General features: G+C 46.1%; 1 protein-coding gene across 2 annotated transcripts in view; it reads left to right on the top strand.

Moving 5' to 3' along the window:
- Positions 1-1,915: 1,915 nt before the first annotated feature.
- Positions 1,916-25,400, top strand: part of tnip2 (TNFAIP3 interacting protein 2) — a 40,443-nt gene continuing 16,958 nt past the window's right edge. Inside the window, exons 1-5 of one of the 2 annotated variants that reach the window (XM_063047727.1) lie at positions 1,916-1,948; positions 3,225-3,630; positions 16,950-17,258; positions 21,098-21,178; positions 24,554-24,886. In XM_063047727.1, the coding sequence (XP_062903797.1) occupies positions 3,238-3,630; positions 16,950-17,258; positions 21,098-21,178; positions 24,554-24,886 (1,116 nt within the window). In that variant the 5' untranslated portion in view covers positions 1,916-1,948; positions 3,225-3,237. Of the gene's footprint in view, positions 1,949-2,648; positions 3,631-16,949; positions 17,259-21,097; positions 21,179-24,553; positions 24,887-25,400 lie in introns of those variants that run through there. The other variant, XM_063047726.1, reaches the window with a different exon arrangement.

Below are 25,400 nucleotides of genomic sequence, written 5' to 3' on the forward strand. Positions count from 1 at the left end.
ATACTACCATTGCTCAGCCTCATAAATGTGGAGGAGGGTCTATTTGGCACAAGTAGTGTGCTCCAGTGGAGCGCCAGGAGCGGTGTGACACAGTGTCAGTGCCGGCAGGGTTGGTACTGCCCCCCAGTGTTTGCTCAGCAGAAGACAAGCTGTACTGTATTCAACTGTAGGCTGCTGCAACGTTCATGGAATCAGGGACTTGGACTATGATTTTTTTTTTGTGTGTGACTGTATTTCACTGATATCTTATATGTGCTATATGTGCCTGTGCTGTGTATAACTGTTGGTGCTGTGTTTTGCATCTTGACTCCAGAGAACACTGTTTCATTTGGCTGTATTCATGGAAATTCATGTATGGTTGAATGACAAATAAAGTTGAACTTGAAGATGTTGAAAACTCTGACGAAGTCCCCAGTGATTCCCTCAACCCCACGTCTGTAGAGACATGCAGTATTTGGAACCGTACGCATGACGTCTGAATCTTACGGAGACTGAACCCACTTCTGAACCATCCAGAAAGGCAGTGAACCCAGACAGAATTAGAGATTTCCCCCTGTGCGGGGAGTGGGGGGGGTTGATTGTGGGGAATTCCACATTAACGATAAGTAGAAATAGAGTCACTATTAACTCCCTCGAGAATTGAAGGGAAAGGTAAGAAAGTTCAGATCAGGAGGAGAGGTATGTGTGTAAGGGGTAGTCTCATTGAAACCAACTGGATATTTAAAGGCCTGCATAGAGTGGATGTGGAGAGAATGTTTCCTTTTGTGGAAGGCTCCAGGATCCAAGAGCACGGTCTCAGAACAAAGGGACATCCCTTTAGCACAGAGATGATGCAGAATTTCTTCAGCCAAAGGGTGGTGAGTCTGTGAAATGTGTTGTCATAGACGCCTGTGGGTGTGTCCAAGACAGATAGGTGCTTGACTGGTAAATAAGGGCTGAAAAGGTAACGCAGAGGAAACGGGAGAATTGGGTTGTAAATTAGCCACGACTGAAAATTACAAGGCAGATTCAACGGGCTGAAAGGCCTGATTGCTCTTAAATCTTACAGCCTGGTATGGAAACACCAATGCCCTTCAACAGAAAATCCTACAAAAAGTAGTAGATACGGCCCAGTCCATCACGGGTAAAGCCCTCCCCACCATTGAGCACATCTACACTGAATGTTGTCACAGGAAAGCAGCGTCCATCGTCAGGGACCCCCAACACCCAGGCTGTGCTCTCTTCTCGCTGCTGCCATGGGGAAGGAGGTACAGGAACCTAAGGACCCACGCCACCAGGTTCAGGAAGAGTTCCCCCTCAGCCATCGGGGTCTTGACTCAACTTCACTCGCCCCTTCAATGAGATGTTCCCACAACCTATGAACTCACTTTGAAGAACTTTTCAATTCATGTTTTCAATATTTATCGCTTATTTATTCTAACTCTTTCGTTCTGTCTGTATCTGCACAGTTTGTTGACTTTTGCACATTAATTGAACTCCCAGGTTGGTACAAGTCTCTCATTAATTCCGTTATGATTATTATTCTATGGATTTATTGAGTATGTCCCCAAGAAAATTAATCTCAGGGTTGTATATAGTGATATATCTGTATGCACTTTGATAATAAATTAACTTTGACCCTGATAGTACAGAGGTAGTTGAACTCAGGATGACAGGAATAGCTGAGAAATGGTGATCACGAGAGATTCTGCAGATGCTGGGGAGTCCAGAGTAACACACACAAGACGCCGGAGGAACTCAGCAGGCCAGGCAGCATCAACGGAGGGGAATAAAGAGTTGACGCTTCTGGCCCAGGACTCCGAGATTATGGATTCAACTCTTGGGCTGAACGGCCGCTTTCTGGGCCATTCCAACTCGGGTCTAAAGCGCAGGGGAAGTCAGCTGAGGAGAAAATGATGCCGGGGAGGGGAAGAGAAGATGACAGACCAACACGGAGCCGATGAGACATGTGAGTCTTTGTTGTGCGGTACGGGAAGTAAAAACCAGCGGCTCACTAGATGAAGGTTCTGCAGCGAGTATCAGTTCCTGAACGGCGATACCAAAAAAAGAAAGTAACACGCGCCTGTTAAATCACAGGATCCCCAGAAGAGTCTACTTCTTAAAAGTTATTCCAATCCACAAGTTTACCTAGCCAGGATGCCTGATAAAGCTGCAGCCCATGCTCACTCCCCCCACCCCACCGTTTTCTCGTGAATCTTTGCTGACCCCGAACGTCGCTGCGCCCAACATAGAACGGTACAGCACAGGCCATTTGGCCCACGATGCTGTGTCGACTTTGTAACCCACTCTAAGATCAGTCGAACTCTTCCCGCCCACATAGCCCTCCAGTTTTCTATCAACCATGTGTCTATTTAAGAGTCTGTTAAAAGTCTCGAATGTTTCTGCCGCTACCACCACCCATCATAGTGTTTCACGCATCCACCACTCCCTATAAAGAATTGCTTTTGACAGCCCCCTGTACTTTCCCACCTTAAAATTAAGTTCCCTTATATTAGCCATTTCGCCCCATTGCGAAAAAATCTCTGGCTGTCAATGATTAAAAATTATATTTATGGAAAAGTCAAGGATTGAAACTAATATTACTCGCAGGGCGAGACAGGAAGCACCTGAACGTCACTCCAAAACGTCCTCGACTTCAATAACTTCCTTCCAGTTCGAGACTTTGAAAGATCTGGCCCTCTTAATTTCTTATGAAAGAAAAAAAAATGGTGATTTTTTTTCCTCCTTGTTCTTGGAAGCGTTAATCAGAAGATGGTAGACACGTGCGAGTGAACAGACCAATGTTTTCTGTGAGCCAGAGAGAGTAAAAAGTACGCGAAAAATCCAAAGAGGGAGAGGGGGAATTCCCGGGGAGGAAATTCCCTGGTTTGATGAAATGACACGGGGCCAATGGAATGGAAGACACGATTCATGGTCCGGGGAGAAAGTTCAGACCTTCAAGACTTCAACCAGACTCTCAGAATCAGCATATAACTACTCTGTTTTGAAAAGCGGGAGTTTAGTAGCTTTTAAGAAATGTATAATATATAATGTATCAACGTATAGCTACATTTCGTTTCATATATTTTACAAGCAACATTGTGCTTCCTTTGGCATCTTAACGATGTCTTAATTGGAGGAAATTGTTGCTTAACTTTTAACAGATCTATTTTAATTGCTGCTTTTTTTGTGTGTGTGCGCGCGTGAGGGAGATTGGATTATTTTTTTCTCTGCTTTGCTTCGAGTCCTGCCTGTACCATGTCTCTGGATAATGACGGTGCGGGGAGATTATTGGAGAGTTTCACCCAGTTACAGGAGCTGGTGGATAAACTGGAGAAGGAGAACCGATCACTCAAGAGCAAGTTGAAAAGTTGCTCCACCATTGGTACTTTCTACCACGAAGCTCGGCAGGAGCTGTGCCGCCTGAGCGAGCAAGTGGCGCAGAAGGACACCCGCCTGAAAGAACTGCAGAGCCGCCTGGCCGCCTACCAGAGCAGCGCCGCGCTCCTAGGCCGGGAGCCGCAGCCGGGCGCCGGCCCCGGCCCCTCGGCTTCCTTGCTGGACGGCCTCCTGCAGGAGATCAGCAAGGTGAAGAAGGAGCAGGCGGACTCGGCGAGGGACTGGCAGGAGGAGAATGAGCGGCTGAAGGAGGTGAGTGCCGCTGGGAGCCCGCGGGGCGCGGTGGTAGAAGTGGTGTCTCGCAGTCTTAACGACCCGGGCTCAATCCTGTCCCCCTGCTCCCTCAGCCCAGGGGTCAATTGGCCACCGTAAAGTTGTCCCGAGTGTGCGGGGAGTAGTGGGGACAAATAAAGTGCGACCTGGTGTTAAATGATAACAAGAAACCTATTTGTGTTATTATTGGACTAATAGCGAATGCCGCTAATTTCAGCCCCCAAACAATATTCCTTGTATTTTATTTTTACTAAAATATGGAAAAAATTAACTACTTTCTTGATACCTGTAGGGGAAGGTTATCGAGGTTCAAAGCAAGTTTCAAAAGTTTCATTTTCTTGCAGGCATTTACAGGAAACGTAAAGAAATACAATAGGATTTACAAAAAAATATATACATAAAGCCTGGCAAGCAATCAAAGTACAAAATAAAAGAAATCGCACAAATAAAAATAATAGTGAGAACGTCGGTTCTAAAGAGTTCTTGAAAGTGAGTCTGTAGGTTGTGGAATCGGTTCAGAGTTGAGGGTTTCCACGCCATTCGGGATGCTGATGGTTGAAGGGTAATAGCTCTTCCCGAACCTGGTGATGTGGAACCTCAGACTCCTGTACCTCCTCCTGATGGTGGCGGTGAGGAGAGTATGGTCTGGATGTTTGGGGGGGGGGTGGGGGTGGAATTTTCTTTGATGATGCATGCTGCTTTCTTGGGCGGTGCTCTTTGTAAATCTGCTCAATGGTGGGGAGGACTTTGCCTGTGACGGACTGGGCTGTATCCACCCACCACTTTCTGTAGACTTTTCCTGTTCTTGGGCTTTGGGATCTGTTGTCCAATTCAGCTGCATGCTGGGAGAAGAGGAATCAGGATTATTGTCACTGATAATTGTGAAATATGTTGTTTTATGGAAACAGTACAGTACAATGTGTAATATGTACTTTAAATCATAAATTATTTAAAATATGAGTAGTGCAAAATAGTGAGATGAGTACATGGGGTCATTGTCTGTTCCAGTATCTGATGGTAGGGGGAAAAGAAGCTGTTCATAAACGGTTGAGTGTGGGTCTTCAGACTTGCTGTACCCCCTCCTTGAAGGTAGTGAGAGGAGGCCACGGCCTTGGTTGTGGGGGGACCTTTATGATGGATGCTGCCTTCTTGAGGATAGATAACAGAAGTCAGTGTGTGTCAGTGATGTCAGTCAATAATGAATTAACTAAATAAAAGAGCAAAGCTGCTCCCAGGACAATTGGAAAGGTTGTTTAAAAATGCAGCGTGAGATTGAGGTGAAATTGGCTGCCGTTGGGAACAGACCCCATCCCATCCGTAGGTGGTAACTTGACATTGTGACTGAATAATTTGCCCTTCAGTGGCAAATAAATAGAGTGGGTAGAGTCTACTTTGTTACAAATCTGAGCCATGTGGTGCACAGGAATAGTCTGCTATAGTTTGACGGCTCTGGGCTTGTTTTCAACACTATCCTCCTCTCAAAACTTTCAAGACCTTGGCCTCAATACTTTGTGCAATGGGATCCTTGATTTCCTCACTTGCAGACCCCAGTCAGTTTGTATTGGCAACGACATCTCCTCCACAGTCTCCATCAGCACAGGTGCACCACAAGGCTGCGAGCTTAGCCCCCCTGCTCTACTCATTCTACACTTATGACTGTGAGGCTAAGCACAGCTCCAATGTTATATGTAAGTTTGCTGACGAAACAACTTGTTGGCCAAATCAAAGGTGGTGACGAATCAGCCTATAGGAGATTGAAAATCTAGCTGAATGGTACCACAACAACAACCTCTCTCAATGTCAGTAAGACCAAGGAGTTGAGGTCAGGCTGAGGAAACTAGAGGTCCATGAGCCAGGCTTCACTGAGGGTCAGCAACCTTAAATTCCTCGGTGCTAACTTTTCAGAGGATCTGTCCTGGTCCCAGCACGCAAGTGCCATTACAACGAAAGCACAGTGGTGCAACTACCTGTTCAGGAGTTTGTGAAGATTCATTATGTCATCTAAAACTTTGACAAACTTCTATAGATGTGCAGCGAAGAGTATATTGACTGTTTGCATCACAACCTGGTGTGGGAACACCATTAACCGGAAAATCTGACAAAATGCAGTGGATGCGACCCAGTCCATCGTGGGTAAGCCCTGCCAATGTTGAGTGTATCTGTATGGAGCACCGTCTTAGGAAAGCAGCATCCATCTTCAAGGATTCCCACCACCCAGGACATGCTGGCTTCTCGCTGCTGCCATCAGGAAGGTGGTACACGAGCCTCAGGAACCATACATAGTTATCAGCCCTCAGCCATTTAAATTGACAGCCTTATTTAATCAACACCAAGAGATTCTGAAATCCAGAGCAACCCTCTCAAATGAACTTTGAACTTTTTGATGACATTCATGACAACACTGTGGAGGTGTGGTTACCAAGGGCTGATTTCTGCATATTTTCCAAATATGGAACTCAGCAGGTCAGGTGGCATCTATGGAAAAGAAATAGTCATGTTTCAGAACCACCTTTTATTCTAGCTCTGTCCCTTCCTTTCCAGTACCGATAGAGGGTCTTGGCCAGGAGCATCGACTGTGTATTTCCCTCCATAGAGGCTGTCTGACCTGCTGAGTTCCTCCAGCAATTTTGTGTGTTCCTCTGGATTGCCAGCATCTGCAGAATATCTTGCGTTTTTAAGTTATTTCCTTGGTTTTGGTCAGATGTAACTGCTGCCCCATGTCTGAAGACATTTCAGAGGTGGGGAAATCCCACAGTTAATAATTTTTTTTCCCTCTTTAAATCTATATAGAAAGAGGTGGATAACATCAGTGGGATGGTGGATACTGGATTGTAGTTACAACTTATGTAGCATCTTTAAAAATAGAAAAGAAATCTGGCAGTGAAGCCATTTGTGAGGTTCTGAGAAAGAGGTCGAGGTTGCTATAGAAATACATTTCATTTGTTAGTTCTGGTTGACTACAGTGAAGAAGAACCCATATGGAAAGATCCCGTTGTCAAATCACGGTGGGAGTAAAGGCCTTGATACAGAGGATATTTCCTATGGTGGATGAGTCTAAGACCCTGAAGGACGTAGCCTCAGAATAGAGGGCGTCCATTTAGAATGGATGATGGATGCCCATTAGGACACCAATGAAGGTCCTCCATCTCTATAAAACTTTGGTTAGGCCACACTTGGAGTACTGTGTCCAGTTCTGGTCACCTCACTATAGGAAGGATGTGGAAGCATTGGAAAGGGTACAGAGGAGATTTACCAGGATGCTGCCTGGTTTAGAGAGTATACATTTCAATCAGAGATTAAGGGAGCTAGGGCTTTACTCTTTGGAGAGGAGGAGGATGAGATGAGACATGATAGAGGTGTACAAGATGATAAGAGGAATCGATAGAGTGGATAGCCAGTGCCTCTTCCCCAGGGCACCACTGCTCAATACAAGAGGATGTGGCTTTAAGGTAAGGGGTGGGAAGTTCAAGGGGGATATTAGAGGAAGGTTTTTTACTCAGAGAGTGGTTGGTGCGTGGAATGCACTGCCTGAGTCAGTGGTGGAGGCAGATACACTAGTGAAGTTTAAGAGACTACTAGACAGGTATATGGAGAAATTTAAGGTGGGGCGTTATATGGGAGGCAGGGTTTGAGGGTCGGCACAACATTGTGGGCCGAAGGGCCTGTACTGTGCTGTACTATTCTATGTTCTATCTCTAGTGGTGTTTGGGTTTCATTCATCACGTCAGTAGCTTCCTCTCGGTTTTCACTACTGCCAGCCATGCAAGTCCCAGGTGGAGGCTCAGGAATACTGTTGCACTCAGATGTAGAAAGATTCTTCGTTGCTGTTTCCATAACGATTTTGTTTGACCAGTCAGGGCTGTTAGCCCTGAGTGAACTCCCGAACCTAGAGGATCGGTGGACCACTCTTAGTCTGGCCTCTACCCTTTGACCTGTTTGGCATGGGTGACCTGACCAAGAGCCAAAGCATAAAGCCCTGACTCCATCCTGTGTAGCTCTCCGGGTCATTGAGGTATGCAAGTCTCCAAACCATGACAGGGTTGTGTTTCTCTTCAGAACAGAGAGGAGGAGGAATTTGTTTAGCCAGAGGGAATTCATTGCCATGGGTGGCAGTGGAGGGCAGGTCATTGGGTATATTTAAGGCAGCGATTGATAGGTCTTCATTATTTGGGGTATGAAGGGATAAGGGGGGGGGAGGAGATTGGGGCTAGGAGGAAAATGATCATGGCGGAACAGACTCGATGGGCAAAATGGCCTAATTCTGCTCCTATATCTTATGGTCTTGTGGTCAAATTCCTATCAAAGGGGAGGTGGACAGGTGGTACGTATCTGGCCGTGGAGAATATGATTTGGTGGACGTCCATGTACTGATCCAAACTTCTCTTCGGCGCTGCAGTCAAACCTGCATCCACACCTCTGTCAGTTTGTTCCACACTCACCTCATCCTCTGAGTGAACAAGTTCCTCCAGTTCCTCTTGAAGGGTGGTACAGTGTGGTAGTGGTCGGTGTAACACTATCACCGATCAGGGTTCAATTCCCACCACCGTTTGTCAGGAGTTTGTACACTCTCACCGTGACCGCCTGGGCTTCCTCCGGGTGTGGCGGCTTTCTCCCACGTTCCAAAGACGTACGGGTTAGGGTCAGTGAGTTGTGGGCATGCTGTGTTGGCGCCGGAAACCTGGCAGTACTTGTGGACTGCCCCCAGCTCATTCCACACTGGTTTGATTTGACACAAATAATACATTTCACTGTGTTTCAATGTACATATGACAAATAAAGTCAAGTCACTTTTTATTATCATTTTGACTATAACTGCTGGTACAGCACACAGTAAAAATGAGACAACGTTTTTCAGGACCATGGTGCTCCATGAAACAATACAAAAACTACACTGAACTACATAAAACAACACAAAAACTACAGTAGACTACAGACCTACCCAGGACTGCATAAAGTGCACAAAACAGTGCAGGCATTACAATAAATAATAAACAAGACAATAGGCACAGTAGAGGGCAGTAGGTTGGTGTCACTCTAGGTTCTGGGTATTGAGGAGTCTGATGGCTTGGGGGAAGAAACTGTTACATAGTCTGGTCATGAGAGCCTGAATGCTTCAGTGCCTTTTGCCAGATGGCAGGAGGGAGAAGAGTTTGTATGAGGGGTGCGTGAGGTCCTTCATAATGCTGTTTGCTTTATGGATGCAGCGTGTGGTGTAAATGTCTGTAATGGCAGGAAGAGAGACCCCGATGATCTTCTCAGCTGACTTCACTATCCACTGCAGGGTCTTGTGATCTGAGATGGTGCAATTTCTGAACCAGGCAGTGATGCAGCTGCTCAGGATGCTCTCAATACAACCTCTGTAGAATGTGGTGAGGATGGGGGGTGGGAGATGGACTTTTCTCAGCCTTCGCAGAAAGTAGAGACGCTGCTGTGCTTTCTTTGCTATGGAGCTGGTGTTGAGGGACCAGGTGAGATTCTCTGCTAGGTGAACATCAAGAAATTTGGTGCTAATATTAATCTCTCTTGATCCAGAAATTTCACATTTCCCCCTTAACTGGTGAACTCTAATTCTATTCTTAACCAACCTCAGTGGGGGGGACAAAAGCTTGTTTGCATTTACCCTCTCATAATTTTGTATACCTCTATCCATTCTCCCCTCATTGTCCTACACTCCAGGGAATAAACTCCTAAATCATTCAACCTTTCCCTATGGCTCGGGTTCCCTGTGCTATCGTAGTGACCACATTACCAGCAATGTGTTTGTTGGTGGTGATCCACGGCAGTATAAAACCCTGGAAAACCCAATGGAAATAGTTTGTAATAAGAGACCCTGACGTACTTTTGAAGTGTCGACAGTATTTTGATGTAGAAAGAGTTACAGTGATGTGATATTGACCAGATGCTGTGTTCTGGTTTATTTTTGAGTGGGAGAGGAATGTTGGCTGTGACAATGGGTGGGGTGGGGATTCTCCACTGTCAGGTCAGCCATAAAGGTCATTGGCTACAGTCTACCATCACCGCAAGACTTTTGTGTGTTCAGGACAAAGTAGTGGGCAGGAACAATAATTGCAGACACAATCCAACCAGCAAACTGCCTTTTACAAAAGCTCCCTTCTAGAAAGTGCTATGGTGCTATTAAACCAAAAATCTCACACCAACATAAAAGTTTCTTCCAAAATTTGCTCATTCTAGCCCCCCCATCGCCTCTATCTAATACCCCACCCCTCACTGCACTGTAAGCACTCTATACCACTTTTTCAAATGCTGTTTACATCATAAATACCTTTAAACATAATTTTATGCACCTTTTATCTCGTATCGTTACTTTATTTTTTAATATAATTGTTGAACGTTGTATTTTGTTACGTGCCGCGCCCTGACCAACACACCCTAGCGGATTCCTAACACATGTAAGTGCATGTGGTGAATAAGACTGGTCCTTGATCCTTTGTGAGAAGTGTACGAGCAGCGAATCGAGCTGCTGCTGGAGAACTCCAGTGGCCCTGGAGCTTTTTTCTCCCGGGAATGCCCCCGTGTCCTGCTGCATCTCAGAGGTGTACTGGCTGGGTGGGTTAATTGGTCGCCTCTCGTGCATGTAAGTGGGGGAGTGGAATCTGGGCTGTGTTGAAGGGAATGCGGGGAGAGGGAAATGGGATTGTTCTGAGCATGGTTTGGCGGTGCAGTTGGCTGTTTCAGTGGACCAAGTCTCTGTGCGTTCCCAGCCTGGAATGTGAATGTGGCCCCCATTTAAGGTGGCACTCCATCTCCCCCATTGCGGACTGCCTCAGTAACGGAAGCGTGGGGCTAGGTTACATACGTGGACCCTTTAGACAAACTTGAACTCGGAGGCCAGAGAGAAGAGCCACAAAGTAGCGCTTCATTGACTGATGGACCCCCGTGGCCTGTGGTTCACTTGGTCTTGGGAACACCAGCAGGAACCCACCTGGAATTGACTCTTCCCCCAAAGTCAATTATCTATGTCAGCTTGAGATTCACTTCCTTGCAGATGTTTAAAGGAAAATGGAGAAACACTATAGAATTTAAGGGAAAACCATATAATAAAGACTAACAAACAACCAATGTGCAAAAGGAGACGAATGGTCCAAATATAAAAGATTAATACTGAGAACTTGAGTTGTAAAGGAGTCCTTGGAAGTGAATGCGTACATTGTAGAATCAGTTCGGAGTTGAGGTGAGTGAAGTTAAACCCTCTGGATGAGAAACCTGGTGGTTGTAGGGTAGTAGTTGTTCCTGAACCTGGTGGTGTGGGACCGAAGGCTCCGGTACTTCCTGCCTGATGGTAGCAGTGTACGTGTGCTGGATGTCTTATTTTTATTTTTCAATGTAGAGATACAGCACTAACAAGACCACTCTGCCCAATTGCACACATGTGACCAATTAACCTTCTAACCTGTACATCTTTGTTATGTGGGAGGAAACTAGAGCACCCAGAGGAAACCTGCATGGTCATGGAGAGAACGTATAATCTCTTTACAATTGAACCGGGGTCGCTCGAGCTGTAATGACGTATGCAGTACCTGTCTCGGACTTTTTGTCATTGATGCAAACGATGCGATTTACTGTTTTAAGTTTTGATTTACTTGGGACAAAGAAGGCTAATCTCTTTAATCTCCATAGATCAAAGATGTAGCAGTACAGAGGCTACACGGCTCATTGTATTTATCCTGGTGAGGAGCTTGAGCATTTATCACTGGGAATGACTTAATTCCCAGGTCTGTTGGGTTCATGGAAATCAGCAGTGTCTCATATGTGCCTAGGAAGAGCAGAGATTTAATTACAGCGAGTTCTGTCTGCCTGCCTATTGATTATTGAGAAAACCCTGTTATCAAAGCAAAGGCTTGACAAAGTCAAGGATATAATGGCAGGTTAAATGGCAGTTCCTGGGGAAGAAATGGGGTTTCGGTTTTTACAGATGCCCATAAGCCAATTTTGTCTATGATTTGGGAAATAGGCAGAAATCACGCTGCGGCAGGAGTTCCCAACTTGCTTAATGGTATTGTTCCATTGGTTCAGGGCCTCCTGCTCTGTGGTACCTGTACCTCCACTGTGTTGTAATGAATGTCATCAAAAGCACAAGATTGATTACTAAAAGTGGAGAGAGAAAACTAGCCCGGCTGTTTGCAGGAAGGCGTGAATGTACGTGTGTCAGGATTTTGGATTTAGTAATATTATGGGAGCTCATTGAGATCTAGGGCGGCCAGACTTTTTGTAACGCAGAGATGACCTGTAGAAACAGAATCAGGACCATTTGAACCCTGGAGTTCAAATTAAGTATGTTATCAAAGTGTGTGTATACGTCGTCATGTACTACCCTGAGGTTCAGCTTCTCGCAGGCCTTCACAGTAGAACAAAGAAACATAAAGGACAGGGATTCCCAGCACCTGAGGAACATCTGTTTATTAATATTTGAATCTCCACAATATGTGCCAACTACACTGGCCATCGATGCCACCTCATGACAATACATTTCCTTCTGTCAGTGTTCCCCTTGCTCTTCGGATTTTTCCTCACTGAATTTGTGTTCCAGGCTCTTTGGAAGTGTGGTAGAGTAGGAAATGCAGGTGTGACAGAGCTCCAGCCCCTAATCAGATACATATTCTGCTTTGGCAACCGAAGATTTTGGACCTCTCCTCCTCAACACACCTCAGACCAAACTAGACACAAACCAAGGCTGACAAACAACTAAGGTTCAAAACAAACGGTTTAAGATAAAGGGGCAGAGATTTAAAAGGAACCTGAGGGCCAACTTCTTCACACACAGAGTGGTCTGTATGTGGAATGAGATAGTCATAGAACACTACAGCACAGAAACAGGCCTTTCTGCTGTTCTGCTTAGTCCCACCGACCTGCACCTGGACCATAGTCTTCCCTATCCCTCCCATCCATGTACTTATCCACACTTCTCCTAAATGTTGCAGTCGAACCCACATCCACCACTTCTGCCGGCAGCTCGTTCCACACTCTCACCACCTCCTGAGCAAAGAAATGTTTTCAATTTTCTTTTTTCAGAGGTACTGCATGGAACAGGCCCCTCCAGCCCAACGAGCTGCACTGCCCAGCAACTCGCCCATTTAACTCTGGCCTGATCACAGAACGATTTACTATGACTGATTAACCTCATGACTGGGAGGAAACCGGAGCACCCGGAGGAAACCTGGCTCATCATGGGAACCGAGCACTAACTTTCTCCAGCCAGTGTTGGAATTGAGCTCTGTAGTCCGAGCTGTAACAGTGTGCGAACCGCTACGCTGCCGCAGATTCAGAACTTCACAGGTTCCCCTTAAATGTTTCACCCATCACCCTTAACCCCTGATCTCTCATTCTAGTCTCACCCAACCTCAATGGAAAAAGCCTACTTGCATTTACCCTATCTATACCCCTCATGAGCTGCCAAGGGAAGTGGTTGAAGCAGATACCAGAGCAACGTCTTTTAAAGATGTTTGGATAAGTATTTTGATTGGAGGGTTTAGTGGGATAAAATGCAGGTAAATGGGACTACCTTGATGGGCACCATGGGCAAGTTGGGCTGAAGGGCCTATTTCTATGCTGTTATACTCTGACTTGAATGAGTTCTTTTAATTCCACCTAATGGGGTCTTGGTTTAATGATGTAATGATTTATTGCACCTCAAAACAATGGAAATCTTCTGTTTGTCTGCCCTCAGTGGAGGAACAGAGGGATCTAGAGGTCCAAGACCATAGATCCCTCAAAGTTGCCTTGCAAGCTGTTAGGACGGTTAAGGTGTGTTGGCCTTCATTAGTCGGGGGACTGAGTTCAAGAGCCAAGTTATTGTAGCTCCATAAAACCCTGGTTGGACCACACTTGGAATACTGTGTTCAGTTCTGGACACCCAATTATAGGAAGGATGTGGAAGCTTTAGAGAGGGTGCAGAGGAGATTTACCAGGATGCTGCCTGGATTCGAGAGCATGACTTATGAAGATTGGTTGAGAAAACTAGGGCTTTTCTCTTTGGACCGAAGGAAGATGAAAGACAACTTGATAGCTTTTCAAGATGATAAGAGGCGTAGATCAGGTGGATAGCCAGAGACTTTTTCCTAGGGTGTAAATACAAGGGGCATAATTTTAAGGTGATTGGTGGAAGGTATGGGAGGGGGGATGTCTGAGGTAAGTTTTTTTTTACAGTGGTGGGGCGTGGACCATGCTGCCAGGGGTGGTGTTAGAGTTGGGTACGTTGGGTACATTTAAGGGACTCTTAAATAGGCACAGGGATGATAGAAAAATGGAGGGTTATTTGGGAGGGCAGGGTTAGATTGATCTTGGATTAGGTTAAAGGGTTAGTACAACATTGTGGGCTGAAGGGCCTATATTGTGCTGTAATGTTCCATGTGGGATTTTGACTCTGGTCCTCATGGATCCGTGGATACTCACACTGACTAAGCAGCCAGTGGTCCTGTTTTCCTTGTCTTTGAGTGTTAAATCATTTCCCTCCCTTCATGTTGGTGCTTATCTTGTTCACTTTGGAGGGCAGCCCAACTCCCCTCACTCAGTCCGAATGAGGGATCTTGACTGAAACATCCATTGTCCATTTCCCTCCGGCAGCTGAGTCCATTGACAGGTGTGTTGGGAACGTTTTGTATCCACGGGGAATTCTGGAAGGATTTCATGGGAGTTCTAGGGAATTGACCGCAACTCCACAGTAAAAATAACCTGGGTTCTCAGGATTGCGCCTGTTTCTGACTGACAGACTTGCACTTCCAGAGAAGCTGAAGGGTTACTGGTCGGATTGCGTGTTCCCACCTTGGGAGCAGTGCGTGATTGGGGTGGTGGTGAGGAACCTGAGGCCAGAACTGTCTCCGGGGTCAGCTCACTGGGAAGTTTCCAAGTTTAAATCATAAACATAAGAGATTCTGCAGTTGCTGGAAACACAGAATGCTGGCCGGTCACCATGGTGGTGCAGTGGTCAATGCGACGCTGTTGCAGCTTGAGGTGTCAGAGTTCAGAGTTCAATTCCAGTGCTAATTGTCAGGAGTTTGTACGTTCCCCCCTGTGAGTGCACAGATTTCCTCCGCGTGCTCTGGTTTCGTCCCACATTTTGGACTAAATGGTTAGTGGGTTAATTTGTCCTTTGACGGTGCTAAAGAGGTTTGATGCTGGGCTAGTGGGCCAAAAGGAACTGTTCTCAACTGTTTACTATATCTCGAAATAAATATTCATCCGGTCAGGCAGCATCTATGGAGGGCAGTAAACAGCTAATGTATCGGGTCGAGATATCTTAAAGTAAAGGCATCTGTTAGTCTTGTGAGACCATGGATCTGCGCCTGGAAAGTCTTCACTCTCCAGGGCGCAGGCCTGGGCAAGGTTGTATGGAAGACCAGCAGTTGCCCATGCTGCAAGTCTCTGCTCTCCACGACACCAATGTTGTCCAAGGGAAGGGCATTAGGACCCATACAGCTTGGCACCAGTGTCGTCGTAGAGCAGTGTGTGGTTAAGTGCCTTGCTCAAGGACACAACACGTTCCCTCGGCTGGGGCTCGAACTCACGACCTTCAGGTAGCTAGTCCAATGCCTTAACCACTTGGCCACGTGCCCACAGAGATATCTTAATCAGGACTAAAACCTCGACTGTCCATAGATGTTGCATAACTTGCTGAGTTCCTCCAGCATTGTGTGTGTGTGTGTGTGTGTGTGTGTGTGTCCCAAGTGTAAATCGGTGGCCCAATCATCATGCAAAAAAATTCATTTGTGGGAGCAAAAGATCTAATTCTAACGGTACTCCTTGTCTAAAACTGGTGTTGGATTACAATCGTCACGTGTGCTGAGATACAGTGAAAAGTTTTTGTCTGCGGGCCATCCAGACAGGTGGAGATAGTTAAAAAGGAAAATAAAACTCGTTGTGAATTCATGAGCAGATTAACTGGATCTGGTCAATGCAGCCGCTGTGGCCTCCCCCTCCCGCAGGACCTTCGTTCCTCACTGTAGGAATCAAAAACATCCATTAATACTGCTCCAGACCACAGTCTCTGGGGTAAAGCCCTGGTGAGATTATGGAGCTTTGAGGAATTATACAGGAAACACACCTGCACTGACTCTGAAGGCCCTCATTCTGACTTCTGTGAGCTCAAGTAACCCAAACTACTTTTTTTTTTCAGCTTTACGAGCCACTTCTGTACACATCGTGGTGAGGAGGCGGAACTGTGGGGAAGGGTTGAGGGAAAATAACCTGAACTCAGTGAAGCCAAAGATAAATAAGCAGGTGGTGGGGGCAGAAGGGGGCTCGTGTGGAGTGTAAATCCCCACTTGAGAGATTCTGCACATGCTGGAAATCCAGAGTAACAGACAAAATGCTGGAGAAACTCGGCAGGTCAGGCAGCGTCTATGGAGGGTGAATAATGAGTCGCTGTGATCAGGCCTGGAAAGGAAAGGGGCAGAAGCCAGAATAAGGCGGCAGGGGAGGGGAAGGAGTACATGCTGGCAGGTGATGGGTGAGACCTGGTCGGGGGGACCTGAAGTAAGAAGCTGGGAAGGGACAGGTGGAAAAGGTAAAGGACTGAAAAAGGAGGAATCTGATGGAGGACAATGGACCACAGGATTGTAAATACCAACAGATTGTTTACTCATTTTAATAGATGTTGCCTGACCTGCTGAGTTCCTCCCGCATTTTGTTTATGTTACTCTGGATTTCCAGCATCTGCAGATTCTCCTGTTCAAGTTTAATTTGTGCTTTGTTGCAGGGATTAACAATTATTTTTTTCGGAGAAAGGGGTGACCTTATAGAAATGTTTAAATTATTGAGAGGCATGGCCAAGGTGGACAGCGGTAGTCTTTTTTTCTTCCCCAGGGTAGGGGCGTCCAAAACTAAGGGCTGTAAGTCTGACGTAAGAAAGAAAAGATTTAAAAGGAACCTGACACACACGGACTGCTCAGGTGTGAATGAACTGCCAGAGGAAGTGGTTGAGGCAGGGATAATAGTATCATTTACGAAGCTCTTCGATACAGTACTGTGCAAAAGTCTTGGGCATATGTATACAGCTAGGGAGCCTTGTATTATATATATCCCTAGCTGTATACATATGCCTAAGACTTTTTGCACAGTACTGAAGGAACATGGGTGAGGCGGGGTGGCTGGGTCTTACTGGGATGTGGGTCAAATGTAGGAAACTGTGACTGACTGGCTGAGCATCGGCGAAAGAGCTTGTGTCTGTGCTGTATTGCTCTATGACTTTATAAAGCCTCCAGGAAGTTGCAAAAGGGACTGCAGAGGATGATGTGCAATGATGTTAATCTGTTTGTGTCCCCCTGTCTCTCTCCTCACGGAAGGAACTGCGGAACGCTCAGCTGCTGCTGAGGGAGAAGGAACAGCAGGTGGAGTGGATGGTGAGCAACCCCCCCTACCAGAAGGACGCGGAGATCGCCAGGCTGCGCCAGGCCCTGAGGGAGAAGGAGAGGCTCCACGCCACCCGGGAGGTCTGGTGCCGCTCGTTGGCCGAGGAGACGGAGCAGCTGCAGATGCGGCTGGCCGGCACCGCCAGCATGTGCCAGCAGCTGGCGCGGCAGCTGGAGGAACAACGCAAGAAGAGCCAGCACGGTGCGGAGACTGGGAGGGCCCCTGCGCAGCAACTCACTGAGGTAACAGACCTTCCCCGCACCACTCTAACTGGAGAGCTGAGTGACCCATCTCGGTTATTGCTATCTTGTTGACTTGATCATTTTTACTCATTTATATTTTATATTCGACATTATAGTTTACATTGGGCAATTTACACTTTGTCATCTTGTCCAGAATCGGGTTTAATATCACAGGCATATATCCTGAAATTTGTTTTGCAGTAGTAGAACGTTGCAATACATAATAAAAAAAACTAAGTTATAATATATATACACACACAAATAAATTAAACGAGTAGTGTAAAAAGAAAGGATTAAAAAAAAAACAAGAAAAAATAGTGAGGGAGAAATCTGATGGCGGAGGGAAGAAGCTGTTTCTGAAACAGAGTGTGTGTCTTCGGGCTCCTGAACCTCCTCCCTGATGGAAGCAATGAGAAGAGGGCATGTCCTGGGTGATGGGGGTCCGTAATGATGGATGCTGCCTTTTTGAGGCATCGCCTTTTCAGGGTGTCCTTGAGGGTGGGGAGACGAGTGTCCATGCTGGAGCTGGGTTTTCAACTTCCCGCTGCTTTTTTTTTTGACCCTGTGCAGTTTTGTCCGCTCCCCCAAAACCAGATGGTGACGCACCAGTTTTTGGTACAATAAGGCATAGGAGCAGAATTAGGCAATTGAGCCCATCCAATCTGTTCCACCATTCCATCATGACTGATTTATTATTCCTCTCAACCCCATTCTCCTGCTTTCTCTCTCCAACCTTTGATGCCTCACTAATCAAGATCCTATCAACCTCTGCTTTAAATATATCCATGACTTGGTCTCCTCAGCAATAAATTCCACAGATTCATCACCAAAGAAATTCTTCCCCATCTCTGTTCTAAAGGGATGTCCTTGTATCCTGAAGCTGTGCCCCCCTCAGTCCTGTTGGAAACATCCTCTGCACATCCACCCCAGCTGAGCCTTTCAATATTCAACTGGTTTCAATGAGATTGCCCCTTATTCTTCTTAATTCCAGAGAGTACAGGCCCAGATACATCAAATGCTGCTTATACATTAACCCTTTCATTCCCAGGATTATTCTCATGAACCTCCTCTGGACCTTCTCCAATGCCAGCACATCCTTTCTGAGATAAGGGGCCCAAAACTGCCCACAATACTCCAAGTGCAGTCTGACCAATGCATTATAACTTAGTAACTTGTCCTGTCTATTTTTAAAATGGGACATTTACATTTTACTTCAGGGCGGGTGCTGGGGGATCTTTGGTGATGGATATTGACTTCCTGTTGATACTACCAGTGGTGGCTGAGATGTATTTGGCAGGGTCCGATACACTCAAAAACTTCCGTACACAGTATTGGTCTCCTTATTTATGGAAGAAGATGCCAGCATTGGAGACAGTCCAAGGGATATTCACCAGGCTACTTTCTGCTCACAATACTCCAAATTTGGTCTGCCCAATGCTTTATAAAGCCTCATTGTTACACCCTCTTGTAGATGTAGATTGTATCTGGAGAGCAACAACTGAATGAGGCTGCTTAAGGAAGGTGTAGGCTGCCTGCGTAGTATTGTCTGTTCCAATACTATGGAAAGTTAATGGACCCCACCTCCCATAGCCCTTGTAGAGTGGGCTTTCTGCCCACACACCTTGCAGACACCAGTTATGGAAACTCGTAGCTAATGGATTACTCACCTCCCTCCCCCCCCCCCCAGCTTAGACTTTCACTCTGATACAGTCTGCAATCCCAACATATTCTTCTCCCCACCCCCCCCACCCCAAATCCCACCACGAGCCTGCACAGGTCGACAATGCCAAAATTCCTCTCGATGATCGGCCTTCCAAGGGATGGTTTTGAAACCACCTGGTGTCAGCTGAGAGAGATTGTCTCCAGCCAGCTGCTGTCGGAGGCAACCTAGCAATATGAATGTGGACTTTCCCATTCAGACTCTTGATCTGATTTGATTAATGACGGGACTTTCCAGCAACAGGAAGGAACAAGGTGGCAGAGAGTGTGTTATAAATGTAACCGTGGTTCGCACTAGGCTATACCCTTCCTATTGACTGGGCTTTTGATCCTTTTTAACTGGAGTTCTTCATCTGATCTGATGCTTGAATTTTTAAAACTCTGATTGAGGCTAAAATGATGGAACAGCAGGCATTCTGACGGGGTCACGTCATATAAAAAGTTCCCAGTACGTACATGAAACCACATTACCTTGGGATTCAATTTCCTGCAGGTATTTGCAGGGGGAAAATAAAATGCAGTAAAAATTTACATAAAATTAGACAAAGACTGACTAACAATCAATGTGCAGAAGAAGACAAACTGCAAAAAGAAAAATCCTGAGAACAAGAGTTGCGAAGAGTTCTTGAAAGTGAGCCTGTAGATTGTAGAATAAGTTTAGAGTTGTAGTGAGTGAAGTTATCCATGCCAGTTCAGGGGCCTGATAATTGAAGGGCATTAACTCTTCCTGAACCTGGTGATGTGGAACCTAACGTGCCTGTACCTCCTTCCTGGGTGATGAAGGGTTCTCAATGATGAATTCTGCTTTCTTATGGCGGCACTCCATGTAAATGCACTCAAGGGTGGGGAGGGCTTTGTCGGTGAGGGACTGGGTGTATCCACCACTCTCTGTAGAATCCTGGGGTTTTGTTACAGCCCAACACCTGCACCGTGATGAATGGACAATCCAGAATGCTCCAGTCAAAGATACCAAAGATCCTCTTGCTTCTAATGAAGTATACTCAAATGTGTGCCCTCTTCATAATTGCATCAATAAGTATGTTGGGCCAAGGATAAACTTCAGAGATTTTACTGCCCAGGAATTTGAAGCTGTTCACCCTTTTTAATAGCTGACCCTTCAAAGAGGACTGCTATGTGTTCTCCTGATTTTCCCCTTCCTGAAGTCCACAATCAGTTTCTTGGTTTGGAGGCGAGGACACCAGAGGTCAGATGGGTTATGATATGACTAAATGCTGAACCTGATTCAAGAGTGGGTGTGACCTCTGCCCTTTTGTCAGCTTCCTAAAACCCGCCTCTGCACCACCAGCATTGGTTAACCCAAATGCCCATCTACCTTGCTTTCTCTCCCAACCAATCAGGAGGCAAATAGATTTTCTCACTATCCAACTAGGTCTTTGCTCATCAAGCATGATTGTTTCCACAATTTCGTAATTAAATCAGAAAAGATTTTTTTTCTCAAATGCCACAGAGATTATTGTCCCCTGCATTTTACTAAAACCTTTCCGTTGGAGAAAGTTTGGTCTGGTAGAGTAGTAGTCAGCACAATACTGTAAAGTGCCAGCAATGTGGGTTCAATCCCCGTCACTGTTTGTGAAGCGTTTGTACCTTCTCTCCATGACTGTGCAGGTTTCCTCTTTGAGTCCCAAGGGCATGCGGGTTAGTAGATTAATTGATCACATGGGTGGTAATTGGACGGCGAGGGCTGGAAGGGCCTGTTACTGTGATGTATCTCAGCATAAATGAAGTTGGTCTGTGGTTTCAGGCGCCTGGGTAGGGCAGTGCGGTGAGTGACACCACCGAATACCACTTCCCTACAACCTGCTCACCTGCAAGAATAACTTTACAAAAAAAACTGCAGATGCTGGAAATCCGAAATAAAAACAAAAATTCTGGAAACACTCAGAAGGTCAGGCAGCATCTCAGAGGAGAGTGTTATCGTTTTAGGTTGGTGAACCCAGTGCATAGTTCTAATGATTAATAGTCTTTCTCTCCCTGATGCTGCCTGACCTACTGAGTATTTACAAATTCACAAGGAGTTTCCATAGTAACATCTGAACGTTGGATCAAAATTCAGGACCCACGTCAAACTTCTGATCCAAGTTCTCTCATTTTCTCAACAGCTACAGCAGGGAGATTCCCCAGAGACCATCATGTCCAAAGTTCAGGAAGAGAACCGCGTTCTCAAACAAAAAGTTATTTATGTAAGTAATGATGTTTTAAGTCTTTTTGAGTTTCTTTGTAGTTTCAAATGCCTCTTCCTTCATCTTGACAACTGGACTCCTCTCGTTCCAGTTTTTACTGGTAGCTGCCTAGAGGAGAGTTTCCAGTGTTGGAGGCAATCCATGAACTATTCCTGGGATGAGAGGATTATCCAGTCATGAGAGGGAAAAAAACTCTGATCTGTATTCTCTGTCATTCAGAAGAATGAGGGGTCGTAGCACAGGAACTGGTCCTTCAGCCCACAATGTTGTGCCAAATTAATTATATGGCCAACTAAACTAATTCCTTCTCCCTTCACATGTCCACATACTTCCATTTCCCTGACATTCATGTGCCTATTTAAATGTCGCTGATGTATCTGCCTGTACCACCACCCCAGGCACCCACCGCTCTGAGTTTATATATAAAAACAAATTTGTTCCTCACAGCTCCTTTGAAGTACACCCTCTCACCTTAAATGCATGTCCTCTGGTGTTAGATGTTTCAACCCTGGAGAGAAGGTACTCCATCTATGCTTCTCATAAACTTTTAAACCTCTATCAGATCTCACAAGCTTTCACCGCTCCAGAGATAAAAAGTCATGTTCGTCCAACTTCTCATTATAGCACATGCCTCTAGCAAGAAGCATCCTGCTAACCTTCTCCGAAGCCTGAACATCTTTCTTATAATGGGGCGACCAGGACTATATGCAATGCTCCAGATGCAGCCTAACTAGAGTTTTGTAAAGATGCAACATGACTTTCTAACTTTCAAACGCAGTGCCTCGACTAATACATGCCGTATGTTTTCTTAACCATCCTATTAATCTATGTAACCTCATCTTACTGAAGTATTAGAAGATCCTTAGTGGGTACAAGAGGGAGAATGTTCGGGTGATTCCACTGATGGAGAGTCTTGAGCAAGATTAGAGAGGGGAGATCATTTTGAAACTCAGGTCAGCAGGGATGTGAATCCCTGGAATCCCCTACCTGGCAGGGCTGTGGCTATGGCTATATAATTGTAGATAAATGTGTTCAGTTCTGCTCACCTCATTATAGGAAGGATATGAAAGCTTCGGAGAGGGGTTGCAAATGCTGCCTGGATTAGAGAGCATGAGGAGAAGTGAGTTAGGGCTTTTCACTTTGGAGTGAAGGATGAGAGGTGTCTTGATAGAGGTGTACAAGATAAGAGCCATTGATAGAGTGGGCAGCCAGAGACTTTTTCCCAGGGTGGAAATGGCTAATACGAATGGGAATAATTTTAAGGTGTTTGGACAAAGGGGGTGATAGAGGCAGATTAGGAATGCTTAAAAGACTCTTAGATGAAAGAAAAATGGAGGGCTATGGGCAAGGGAAGGGTTAGATTGATCTTAGAGCAGGTTAAAGGGCTGAATGGCCTTTAATGTTCCATGTATGTTTGAAAGATTGCGGAATCAAGGTTATGTGGAACTGGCATGGAAAAGTGGAGGTCTTCAGCAGATCAGCCATGGTCATAGTTATGATGGAGCAGAGATGAGGGGGTCAAATGGCCGACGACGACTCCTATTTTCTCCTGTTCTCTTGCCCATCTCTCTCTCTCTCTACCATTTCCAAGTAGCAATCAATAATGAGCTAATTACGATGGGCGTCCCTGTTGATATTATTGTCACACATACAGGAGCATCAGGACTAGGACTGTCTGACTTGGTAACAGCTTCTTCCCTGAGGCTGTGACACTAACGAATACCCTGTCACCACTGAGGTCTCCTCACTAGGACAGTGAGTTGTTTACCTGTGCTGTGCACTTCCTGAATTATGGTTTATGAACTTATTTATGGTAATATTTGGTTTATGTGCTGTGTGTGATGTATTGTGGGTGCACTGTGGTCATTGTTTCGTTGGGCTGCATATATGCACAGTCAGATGACAAACCTGAACTTGAAGGACTGAGGTGGAGGGAAAAGATTCTGTTTGTGTGCCATCCAGACAGATCATTTTGTACTTAAGTATATTGGGGTAGTACAACAGAGTGAAAAAGCAATGCAGAATGAAGTGTTACAGGTACAGAGAGGGTCACATGCGAGGGCCATGAGGAGGTAGATTGGGAGATGATCTTCTAGCAAGTGAGAGCTCCATGGAATAGTCTTGCAGTGGGATAGATGATGCCCTTGTGCCTGGTGCTACGTGCTTCCAGGCTTCAGATTTATTTATCCCATACAGTGAAATGCGTAATTTGCATTCACAACTGCCACACCCGAGGACATACTGGGGGCAGCCCACAAGTGTTGCCACACATTTCAGCACCAACATGACGTGTGTTCAACAAAAACAACAGGTGTTTTTTTTTGTATCTCTCTCTCAAAATGCTGGAGGAACTCAGCAGGTCAGGCAGCATCTGTGGAAATGAATAAACAGCCAATGTTTCAAGCCAAGACCCTTCTCCGGGACTTGAAAGGAAGGTGGAAGACACCAGAATAAAAAGGTGGGGGATGGGAAGGAGGATAGGAGGTGATAGGTGAAGCCTGGAGGGTGGGAAAGGTAGGAACCTGATGAGAGGAGAGTGGACTGTAGAAGAAAGTGAGGGAGCAGGGGAACCATGGAGAAGTGATAGGCAAGTGAGTAGAGGTAGGAGGCCAGAGTGGGGAATAGAAGAGGGGAGGGGAAGGAATATTTTTTTACCAGAAGGAGAAATTGATATTCGTGCCATCTGCTAGATGGAATACAAGGTGTTGCTCCACTACCCTGAGGGTGGCCTTATCTTTTGTATCTTCTGTCTGATGGGAAGATGGAGAAGAGTGAATGTTCAGGGGGGGTGGGATTTTTAACATTAGCTGCTTTCCCATTTCCTCCTACGGCCCAAAGATTTACAGATCGGTAGATTAATTGTCTGTTATAAAGTTCTCAACGTGGAGGCAGGTAGTGGTATCTTAAGACCATAAGATTTAGCAGAATTGGGCCATTTGGCCATCGAGTCTACCTGCCTCCATTTTCCCTCTTAGCCCCAATCTTCTGCCTTTCCCTGTATCCCTTCATGCCCTGACTAATCCAGAATCTCTGCCTTAAATATACCCAATGACTTGGCCTCTACAGCTGCCTGTGGCAATGAATTCCACAGATTTACTATCCTTTGGCTAAAGAAATTCTTCCTCATTTTCTTGGGGGATTGAAGGTGGTCTCCCTCCAGCAACTCCACCAGCTTTGCCACTCCACTGCCCAGAAGGTAGGTGTTGTTACAATGCTCAAAAGGCATTTGGGCAGGGACAGAGATAGGAAAGGGGCAGCAGGGTACAGACTTATTGAGATTAGCTTAGATGAGCTGTGCCAAAGGCCTGTTTCCCTCCTGGGTGACTCTGAGACTTTTTTCACACCAGTGACGTCTTTGGTTTCTTCTTCTCCCAGGTGGAAGACCTCAACACCAAGTGGCAGAAGTATGACATCGGGCGGGAGGACTATGTGAAGAGGCTCCACCTCGAGCTGAAGGACCTGAGGTCGCGGCTGGACCAGCCGGCTGGATTCGGGGGCCCCCAAGCCAACGCGGACGTCCTACGGCAGGAGATTGCGCGATTGAACCGGCGGCTGGAGGAGAAGATGGCGGAGTGTGAGCGGCTGGCGGGGTTCAGGGATGGCCTGGAGAAGGAGCGGGCGGTCAACCGCCAGCTCCGCGAGCAGCTCCAGGACGTGCAGGCGGCAGGTGGAGCCACCAGGGAGCGGATGCAGATGTTGGAGCAACAGGTATGGAGACTTTTCTCGTCTGGGGACAAACTGAGGCACCCTGCCACGCATCCGGAGGGTGACTGGTTCAAACTTATTATTATAGGCAGGAGCCTTGTTCAGAAAACCATGAGAGGCATAGATAAGGTAGGTTGTCACAGACATTTCCCCAGGGTAGGGCAGTCTAAAGATTTAAGGTGAGAGGGGAAAGATTGAAAGGGGACCTGAGGGGCATTTCTCCCCTTCGGCCCACAATGTTGTGCTGACTTTTTAACCTACTTCAAGATCAATTTAACCCCTTCATTTTTCTTTTATCCATGTGCCCATCGAAGAGTCTCTGAAATGTGTCCAATGTATCTGCCTGCACCAGCTCTCCTGGCAGCACGTTACATGCACACCACGCTCTGTGTCCACAAAAAAAAAATCACCTACCTCTGACATCCACCAAGCACCTTAAAATTATGCCCTGGACCCAGCACTTATCTCTGTGGCACACCAGTCAGAGAGGCAACCATCTACCATCACTCTGTGGCTT

The sequence above is a fragment of the Mobula hypostoma genome, chromosome 5, assembly GCF_963921235.1.
Source record: "Mobula hypostoma chromosome 5, sMobHyp1.1, whole genome shotgun sequence".
NCBI classification, from domain to species: Eukaryota; Metazoa; Chordata; class Chondrichthyes; order Myliobatiformes; family Myliobatidae; genus Mobula; species Mobula hypostoma.